Below are 11,011 nucleotides of genomic sequence, written 5' to 3'. Positions count from 1 at the left end.
AAAATTTAATGAGTAATACATTGTGTACCTTCCATATCACTGTACCTTTATTTATACAGTGCAAACTACAAAAGAGTTAGGGCGAATCTCTTGTAAATAGCGATATCACTAGTACATTCCTCTATGATCAGGTAAACAAGCCGGGCCAAAGGACAGTTTGTGGCCTTGTCACTCTTCCTTGGTTGTCCAGCTAAGTTCCAGACAACCTTTCATTATTAAGCCTTGTTTATATTAGGTTACATGATAGCGAAACAATCAACTCTAGCTTACTCAAGTAAGAGCCATATAATAATAAAATTTAATCACCCAATTATCCAAATAAAATTATAGAGATTATATGAACAAAAATTTTAAATTATATTAAAAATTTAAAATCCGACTATATATATATCGATCATATAATTATAAAATTTATAATATAAAACAACTAGTTTTATATTTTATAACAAATTTAGATTGAATTTAATTTTGGTGCCGATATCTGATGGAGATCCACAATATTATTTAGAAAAAAAATTTTTTAAAACGCTCGACTTTAAAAAATATGATGAGAGTTACAAATCCATCACAAAATTCGATATGAAAATTGAGTTAATTTTATATTTTAATTATTTTTTAATATTTTTATAATTTCACGTATTAAAATTTTTTTTATTATAAATAATTTTATTTGACTATTAAAAATTAACTTTTTAATATTTAAAAATTTTTAATAAAATTTTTTAATTTTCAATTTATTTTTTTTAATATTGTGTTAATTAAATAATATTAATTAAAATTTTTGAAATATAATCAATCTTTTATTAAAAATTTATCAATTTATAGAGCTAGGACACTAAAATTTAAGCATTAAAACAAATTTTATATTGATCCAATTAAAAAAATCTTCTTAAAATCGAAGGAGTTGAAGGAAAAAAATGCCTAGCACAACTGAGTTTTTTTTAAGATACAACTGAATTTATTAATTCTTTTTCACAAATTATATTTTAAATAATTAATTATTAATTTTAAAATCTAAAATTATTAATATACCTCTAATTTTTTTAAAAGAAACTTAGAGGCCCAGTCCTTCCCTACCGTCGGATTACAATTTTTAAGACGAATACTAATTATCGATCAGGTTTTCTATTTCTACTGATCCGTTGACAAAACCGAGCACGTGAAATGACACGAACATCAACGCCTAACTGATAAATACAATACTCTCTCTTGACTCCCTCTCCCTCTCTCTCTCTCTCGCTCTCTCTGAACCCTAATTCAGCTTCACTAGACTTATGCTCCGCTTGGAGTCTCTGTAAGGTAAAGGTCATTTTGATAGATCTCATATTGCTTAATTTAATTCCTCACTCTTGTGTTCCTGCTGTCCTGATGTATAATTTTTAATCTTAGTTTTTCTTTAATGGATTCATTTGGAATTTGGATAGTTCTTGAAGGCTAATATGATCTATTTTAATTGAGTTTTAGTTAGAGTCCTGTAAAGTTTCCTGGAAGTCCATCTATTTCTATGTGTAAATTGCTGTTCTACAGCGAGAAATAGTCGTTTCTGTAAGTATTCAATGAATCAAGTAGTTAGAGTGCAATTGGATGATTTGAGTTTATTTGTCTTAATTGTAGTGGAAACAGCTAAAAGTTGTCTTCCAATAGCCATTTCTTGTTATCGTTTCCTTTGTTTCCAAGAATCACAATGGCAAAATACGTATGCTCACATTTTTCTCTGGGATGATAGCTCTTATGCAGCATCTTAGTGTGTGTTTATTGTATTTGTTATCAGCAGTGGTGATGGATAAAATTCTTACAGCATTGCAATTCCATTAAAATGCTAGTCATGTCTAGTACTCCCCCGTGGAAAATGCAGTTTTAAGGATTTTTTTTTTTTTTTTTTTGTATCAGTTAATGGGATGCGCATGTTTATTTTAGTTTCCCTGATGAGTATCTTTCTTCTTCCATTTTGTGATTTTAAAGTCTGTGAGAAGCTAATTGGAAAACTAAGGGAAGTGTGCTTATCTATGAACAAATAATTAAGAAGTGCAAGATGCTGAAATTTTGTCCATCAGCTTTTAGAGATGCCTGTTCCTTTTTTCATTTCTTTTTCATTTCAGTGGCTAGCCACTCGAAAAAAAAAAAAAAAGAAAAGAAAAAAAGACTTCCAGAAATGAGATGTTGTTTGGCTCATTGGTAATCTTTTTACATTTTTTTTCTTAACTAATGTTACACTTGCTGAGTGACATTGGAAGCTATATGGTCTCTAACTGCTTCTATATTTACTTGCTTTTGTCATTCTTTGTTTTACTCATTCTTTCTGTTATTTCAAATTCTACATAATTTTCAGTTTCTGTTGTATTTTATAGTTCATTGTAGTGATTTCATATATGCCATCTTCTTGAATGCTCCTTGATTATTGTTCTTCAGTAATCATCAAGATAACTTAGTCAGGGGAATGGATTCTGGATCCGCTGATTCATCAACTCCATCTCTTAAAGCTCCCGTAGAACCTCATGCTGCCAGTGATTCTGGAGCAGATAATTCCCCACGTGATGAACCTTCTAAGATATCCACAGCTGGATTAGCTTCTTGGGCCAAAAGTTTGAAAATTCCCCAGCCATTATCTTCCTCACAAGATGACTCACCAACTGGAAATTCTGGGAAATCAAGTTTTGCTCGTTTTACTAGTGGATTTGGACTGCGCTCATCTCCAAAATCCCCTCCAGCTGATGATAGTCCTAAGGGAACTTCAACAACTTTGCAACCTGGTTTTATTGGAACAATCACAAGAGGCTTGGTTGATACATCTAAAAATGCAGTAAAGGCAGTACAAGTCAAGGCTAGGCATGCCGTCTCTCAAAATAAGCGAAGATACCAGGTTGGATCATGGATGCTTCAAAATTATTTGAATCTTAATTAAGAAAACAAACTTTCATGTTTATATTTTATGGTTCTTTTGAATTTTACATTTTCTTAATGTTGTATTCTTCAACTTTTATGATGGGAATACTGTAATCTATCTACAGACCTCTTAAAATTTGTTGAATCGTAAAGGTAGGAATATACTAAATACTTGTAACATTGATGAGGAAGAAGTAGCATCTTGTTAGTCTTTTTTAATGAGTAAAAAGAAGTCATTAATCAAGGCATTGATTGGGCATGATTTATGTATGCTAGGGTTATAAATCCTTTGTTTTTTGTTATTGTTGTTCTTAAGAGTTGGAAAAAAAAAAAATCCAATCTAAACTTTCTTGTCAACCAACAATGAAGTGTGTAGGCTGGCATATTGTAATCCTTTAGAGTGGATCCTGTACTTGGAAATGACTCTCAACTTTTGCTCTCTCCAGATTGTCAACAAAATAGCCTTAGGGCTTGTATTCAATGCCTCATTACCAGCTTTACAAAGTGATCCTTATATCTCTTACTCCAAATTTATGCATCAGCAATCTTAAAAGAACTATATTGCAATTACAAGTGTCTCATCTTCTCACAATCAAGAAAATTCACCAAATCACAGTGCCTAGAACTCAGTCGTATTATTTGATGTTTAGAGCAAATTAATAGGTGGTGTAATAAGTCACCAGCAGACATCTGACAAATTCTGAAGAAGAGCACACGTAAGGTATGTGAAAAGGCCCATTGCCATCTTAGTAGGAAAAATGTGAGACGTCTACTGAGTGCTGTTGTTTTAGTTGGGCAAACATAGAGTTTGAACTTCAAAAAGATGTTTTCCCTTAACCATGCTGGCCTGTTATTATTGTCCTCCAGTGGGTACAAAATGCTATATCATATTCATTTTCTCTTTTGTTTTCATTCTTAGGATATATTACTCTTGATCCCTTTTTTCCCCTTCATATCCTTTTATTTCCATTGAATAAAATTGTGTTCATCCCAAAACAAAAAAGAAGGAATGTGCTGATGTATGATTACTGAAGAGTCTCTATTGACTGTCTGATTCATAGTCAGGTCATAGTGTGGCATATGGGTCATCACATTGTGTAGATGTCTCTATTGATGAGTTTTCTCCCTTGGTATCTATCATGGGATTGGGATCTACACATATTTACGATAAGGATGTGTTGGGAATTTAGGTGGAGACTTTATAATCTTTTGTTGCAGTCGGTGTCTTGTTGATGAAGTGTTATCTCCATAGTGAATTATCCATATGTTGTGTATTTTTCTCCCTTCCAATTGCTAGTTTTATAATCCTATTCCATAAAGTGGGTGTTTGACTGCATAGATTTGTATCCTATCCTAAGCTATGGATATTTGTGTATCTATAGATTGGACTGTATGTCTTAAATTCAACCTAATTCTTAATCAGGTAATGCCCTGACTAAGTGATCACAACATTAAATTACATTTACATAAATCTTTGATAATTTTTTCTTCATTTATGATAATCAGATTTCGAATTTGTACATTTATATATTTTTTTTCCTAATTGATGCTCATTACTTCTCATCAGGAAGGAGGCTTTGATTTGGATATGACATATATCACGGAGAATATAATTGCCATGGGGTTCCCTGCTGGTGATATGAGCTCTGGGTTTTTTGGATATGTTGAGGTCAGCGAGTTAATCTTCCCTATGATTTGCTTTTAATTTGCCTAATCAATTGTGTTGTTAGTAGTTCAACTATCAAGCTATGTGGTGCAGGGATTCTATCGAAACCACATGGAAGAAGTGATCAAGTTTTTTGAAAGTCATCACAAGGTTCATACTTACATCCACTTTTGGCTTCAACTCTCTTATGGCCTGTGTTCTCTTTGCTTGACGTCAAATGATTGCTCATGGTGGCATTTGGAATTTTTGATTCCTTGAGTATCAGTACTTTAGTTGTAATTTGTTGAAATTTGCTTCATGGAAATGAGTGGTTCTCATTTTTTCCCGGCCTTTTGTGGATGCATTATGTTCCCTCTTTGCATTATGGCGGAGACATGATGGATTATGCTAATTACTTATATTCTCATATGTGGAAATCTTTATGTAATAGCTGTATGTGAGTGTCTTTTTTGGCTCTTCATGCCTTGCGAGTTTCAATTGATCATATCTATTCAAAGAGAATTAGTTCAAACAACTTATTGTTGTTTAACTTTTATTGTCCCATTTGTCTGCACGAGTCCACTTTCTAAAATGTCTTCATTGATTGCATAGTTATATGTCCTTATGTTTTTGTACCAAGTGTTTCCACTATGAACCTTTTTTTTCTTTATAATTTATCTTAAAGTAGATTAGATCTAAGTTCTCATGTGTTGATCTTATGCATGTGAAACTTACTTTTGGTATTTGTAGGGGGTCTTTGGCCTTAAAGTGTGCTTCTTTGTTCCTGAAGCAATTACACACAGACACACATATTTTAGTTTCTATTTGGTTGAATTTTTCATATAAGTATTTGACATATATGTTCTATGAGCAGGGCAAGTACAAAGTATACAATCTTTGTTCTGAGAGGCTGTATGATGCATCACTATTTGAAGGAAAGGTGTGTTTTATTTCTTACTTACCTATATTGGGATTGGTAGTACTTATGAATTTGTCATTGTCTAGGAGTGTCTGAACTTCATTGGACTAGATTATCATGGTTGTCTTTCATTAAGTTTTGGATCAGAATTTTTTAAACAATTTTTTATTTGGGTTATAGATTTGTTTGATTGACAATACCAATTAAAAGTTGACAGAAAAAGTCGATCTGAATCCAGCATCCCAACATAGTTATTAAAGGCGCGCCTCATGCTCCAGGCGCACGAGGCTCAGAGGTCAGCGCCTTGACACTCCCAGGCAGGCAATGATTCAAAGGCACACCCAGGCGAGCCAAGGTGCACCTGAGTGCGCCTTGCGCCTAGGCTTGCCTTGGCAATCCAGGCACCGTATTCAAAGATGGCTGGCTATTTCATGTTTTTCTTTAATATTAAAAATTAATTTTAATTTATTTTTAATGTGATAAAAATTTTTAGGTATTTTGAATTACTTTTATAACAAAAAATTCATTGTTGATGCTATTATATTATCAAAGAGAATTATATACTATTGTACAATATTAAATTTATTTAATTTTTTGCTGCCATTAAATTAATTATTATATTATTTATAAATATAAATATAAATCACAAGTAAATAAATATAATTTGTAATTACAAATTTTATTATATCATCAAAGTTGAAAATTCTATAATTATGAAAGTAGATAAACTTAAATAATTATCTTGTATTTCTTTAATTTTAATAATTATTTATATTTATTTATTTATTACTTTTGCGCCTTGCGCCTACGCTCCAAAACCCTTTGGCACCTTGGTACGCCTTGAGCCCTTAACAACTATGCATCCCAACTATTGCATGGAAGGACTCATTCTTGTAGATGATACTTTTAAGGAAAAGCTAATAATGCCTAGATTTCCTTTAACTTATCATGTTTCCATAGATTCAAAGAGTCATTGCATTTGATAAGGCATTGGAAGCATGGTGGTTAATTTGGTTTAGGGAGGAGAAATGACATTAGACCAGAAACATCCCTAGGTCTTGCCACAGGTTGCCTATGATGTTAATTAGCTGTGGTTATCTGAACCTGCATCAAAGTTAATCCTGTATGTCCTTTATTGGAAGGTTTTGAAGGTCTGGTAAGCAGTTACTTTACTTTATGTTCAATTTTAATAAATTGCGGTTTTACAGTCATTATCAAGACTTGGATTTTTGATGTAAAATATTTGATTAAAAAAAAGAAATTACGGCAATGGAGTTAGATGTTGGAGCTTCTAGAGGAGCTCAATTTTTCTTTCAGGCACTAGAAAAGCACATGCCTTCAAACTTTTGCTTATGCGGGATATTAAATAAATAAATCAATATGCGGTAATAATTGATGTAGATTTTATTTGCCTGGCCTTGGTTTAATGATGAAGGTAAAGTGGTGAGTTAGATCTGATGCTTAAGTCTTGTCAATGCAAGCAGCAGAAAGCAAATGCGTTGTTAACAGAAAAACTAATGATGAGATTATGCATCAGCTGCTGCTTTTACGCATTCTTTATAACTTGCCTACACCCAGCTCAAAGTTCGATAACAGCTTTTATAGATTGATTATTTTAATCTTGATAAGGTTACAAATATCTCTGTGAGATTGCTTTTTTACATGTCAACATCTCTCTAACCTTTTCAATCAAATTGCAAAGCGGTTTATGTGTTTTCCTTCTCTTGTCTGTTTACACAAGATGAAATTATCATCATTTGCACTTTTTGGATATGTGATATTGATCTTTTCACTCTGTATGAGTATGGCATCAGTTTGATTTGTTTTTAATGTTAAGATATTCTATAAGCTTAATCTCACTAAGATGGTTCCTCTGTTGATCTGGATGCCTAGAGAAACACCATATTTTTAGCTTTTTAAATGTTGCGTCAAACTCTTTAATCAGGTGGCTAGCTTTCCATTTGATGACCACAATTGCCCACCAATTCAACTGATAATATCATTTTGCCAAAGTGCATACTCGTGGTTGAAGGAGGATATTGAGAATGTTGTTGTGGTGCACTGTAAAGCTGGAATGGCAAGGACAGGGCTGATGATTTCTAGCCTTCTTCTATACTTGAAGGTGCCCCCTTTTCTTTTTGACTTTATTCTTGAGTGAAGATGAGTTTGTTGGAGTATCTAGTGTAACTTTGCTAGTGCGGAGTTTTTAATAGTAGATTAATTTGCAATCTTTCTCCAGTTCTTTCCTACTGCTGAAGAGTCCATTGATTACTACAACCAGAAGAGGTGTTTTGATGGAAAAGGGCTTGTTCTGCCTAGTCAAATTGTGAGCAAATTGTTACTATTTTTATTGAAACTGAACATTTGGCATGCATAGTCTTGTCTGATTGTTTTTTATTCTTTTCTTTAGAGATATGTAAAATACTTCGAACGCATCTTAACATACTTCAATGGCGAAAACCAACCAGGGCGTAGGTATACTTCTGGCTTATTGTCTAATATGAGTTATTATTTCCCCTCTCTCTCAAATGATGACATCCGATCTTGTGCAGGTGCTTGCTTAGGGGGTTTCGGCTTCATCGATGTCCTTATTGGATCAGGCCCTCTATTACTGTCTCTGATCATAATGGTGCGTTGTGGTATTCTTACTACGTTTCTTTTATTTTCTTATTTTAGAATTTTTTTGTACTTGAGTATTACATAGTGCTATGTATATCTCGTGATGGGTTTCATTTTCTTTTGACCTATCATGAGTACTAACTCATTCCTAAACCTATCACGAGAAGATTGAAACTATTCCTGAACACTTCATTTGGATGGAGGGATAGGAAAGGAAAAGTTTGAGTAAGAGCTATTCCTTGTTTGGGACTTTAATGAGGTTGAAAAGGAAAGGGTAAGGGGTTAGTCATCTCATCATACTCCATTTTGCTTTCCCATCAAAATTGACGGAATAAGAGTTTTCTCTCCTTTCACATTAAACCTATTGTTTGAATATGAGGATGACTATTCTTTCCTTAACATCCTTTACTATCCCTTGAACTTCCAGGCATGGGAGACTTTAACCTCTCATTCCTTTCTTTATCCTATCACATGGATGATCCAATATGAACTTCCAAACACAGTGGAAGTTTTTTGTTTGGTTTGATTTTATTTATTTGATCGTGTTATCTGTGTTTATGTAATCATTTTAATTGTCAATGCAAACCTGGAAGTTGCTGTCTCTGGAGCATATTGAAAATTTTATGGGGCATGGACTTCCTATCCCACACATGCCTGCCAGACGAGTAACACTTGTGACAGGAAAAAAGTTTATTCATTTGGTCAATGTCATTGCATTATTTTATAAGGATGGTTTAACAATATTCAAGACACTAAGATCCAAAAGAGAGATCATTTAATAGAAAACTGCTTTCATAGACTTGAGCTTAGGGCCTTCTTAGGTAATCAATAGTTGAAGCACTCAAAATATTAATGCAGTCTCAGCCGTGGAATTACTTGTGCACAAATATAAAAGGTATATCAAGAGAATAAGAAGTGAAAAATGTAGAGCAAGGACACAAGTAAAAATTATAGTACTCTGGCTTGATTGCATATGTAATTTGCTATTTTAATCAATAAAAGCTTGGGTATCCTTTGATGCATTCCCTAATGACAGGTGTTCTTTTCTCCACAAAAAAGCATCCCAGAACTGCAGATTTGTCGGTAGGTCTTCTTGAGTTTTTGGTTTGTGTTGATTCCAAGTGCTTGTTATGCCAAGGCTCCATTAATTTTGGATTCCTGTTTTTGACTTCAAACTCTTTCGTGCCTTTTTTATTTTGGGGATGTGTTTTTGCTGGAACATACTTCATTCTACAGCCAGAAGACTATTGGTTTAGTGCACCAAAGAAAGGGGTTATGGTCTTTGCTTTGCCGGGGGAACCTGGTCTAGCAGAGGTGTCTGGAGACTTTAAAGTCCATTTTCATGACCGCCAAGGAGATTTTTACTTGTTAGTATTTAAGTCTGATTCCCCATGAGCAGATGCCATATTAGTTTTCACCAGTTAAAACAAGTCGTATTACTGATTGCTTTTTTAATTTCAGTTGGTTAAACACAACAATGATGGAAAATAGAAAGGTTTTAAATACCAGCGATATCGATGGGTTTGACAAGGTAAGTAGAACACCTATCTCTGCAAAGCACTCTTATATTGATATAATCATTGGCTGTAGTGAAAGGGGTTGTTCCTTTGTCAATCTTAGTGTCTCAAATTGTTCTCTTCATTATGTTGGCAACTTTCCATTACGATCTGGATGGATTTTGTGCAGCGGAAACTACCTTCTCCAGGATTCCAGGTGGAGGTTGTGCTAGTTGATTATAATGGTGCTGCCCCTAAAGGGCCAAACCAAGAAACTGCTGCTGAGAAGTCAAATGAAAGTTCAAGTGCTGCTCCAAATCCAGTTGATGCCAATGCTGCTGCAGCTGCTCCAAACCAAAATAAAGGCCGGGGAAATGATAAAGATGATGTATTTTCAGACAGTGAGGCGGAGGAATCTGTTTCCTCAAAACTAAGGCAAGCTCAGGCTGCTTCTGCAGATGGAGGACCTAAAACCACAACCGCTTCTGGTTCTGAAACTAGTCCAAAGACAGATCAAGTTGCAAGTTTAACACATGCTACCGAACAATTCTCTCTTGGAAATGCAGGCTCACAAGAGGTGCGTGCTGCTAGTCAGCCAAAAATTGATGCTGTTGGTGGAGCTGTGTCAGGCCTCGGGGTTAACAACTCAGAGAGCGAGTTCAAAGTGATGGCTGCTGATGCTTCTGTTTTCACGTTTGGAGATGAAGATGACTATGAGAGTGAGTGATGAAAAGGGGAACGCGGATGCCCTCATAGCAGGATCTGTACATAAATTGACTTGCAAGTTATAGATGCAGCAGTGGTGTTGGTTCAATCAATTACTATTATAAATTTTATTTTTTGTTACGATGTACATGTATGTTTCTGGGTTATCAGATGTCTATGTCAAAGTAGGCTGAACGAATGAATAATAGTTGCATTAAGCTGTGGTACGATTTGTTTTATTACTTTCATTGATAAGTTGTACATTATTAGACTAAATATTTATGCAATTCTGTCCCTATACTCTAAACACCTTGGGTTTTGTGTGTATATCTTTTCCGTGAAAGGCTCAAACATGCCACTAAACATTTTAGTAAAGTTTAAATAAGTTCAATTTTATCTGTTAGGTCAAATAGACCTTCAATATTTTAATTAAATTATGTTCAAATTAGTTATATATTAATAAAATAATATATTTTTTAATAATAAAATATTATTATTGATGATCTAAGATCAAGAGAACAAGATTTACTATATTTGTATAAGATTGTATTAAATTAGCTTAGCTTCACTTGGCCTAGTCAGGAGATTCCCCTACTTGTGATGTATAACTGCTTCTTTGCTATAGTGCCACTCGTCTCTGTTATTTAGCTCCGTACGTACAGAGGTGAGTGACAGGAACGGGTGGGCACAGAGGTGAGTGACAGGGACGAGTGGCACTGTAGCAGAGAAGCAATTATACATCAC

At 34.0% G+C, this 11,011-nt stretch overlaps 1 protein-coding gene across 1 annotated transcript; it reads left to right on the top strand.

Moving 5' to 3' along the window:
• Positions 1–1,141: 1,141 nt before the first annotated feature.
• Positions 1,142–10,574, top strand: LOC110624740 (phosphatidylinositol 3,4,5-trisphosphate 3-phosphatase and protein-tyrosine-phosphatase PTEN2A). The gene is made up of 13 exons (XM_021770018.2): positions 1,142–1,299; positions 2,410–2,860; positions 4,451–4,552; positions 4,643–4,699; positions 5,403–5,468; positions 7,393–7,569; positions 7,687–7,773; positions 7,858–7,922; positions 8,000–8,076; positions 9,103–9,149; positions 9,303–9,433; positions 9,528–9,597; positions 9,753–10,574. Exons 2-13 carry the CDS (start codon positions 2,438–2,440, stop codon positions 10,287–10,289), a joined length of 1,839 nt encoding a protein of 612 aa, XP_021625710.1. The 5' UTR covers positions 1,142–1,299; positions 2,410–2,437; the 3' UTR covers positions 10,290–10,574.
• Positions 10,575–11,011: the final 437 nt, after the last annotated feature.

This window comes from Manihot esculenta, chromosome 10 (genome assembly GCF_001659605.2).
Source record: "Manihot esculenta cultivar AM560-2 chromosome 10, M.esculenta_v8, whole genome shotgun sequence".
Taxonomy (NCBI): Eukaryota; Viridiplantae; Streptophyta; class Magnoliopsida; order Malpighiales; family Euphorbiaceae; genus Manihot; species Manihot esculenta.
The sequence above is the reverse complement of the archived record's forward strand: the minus strand, read 5'-3'. Positions and strand labels throughout refer to the sequence as shown.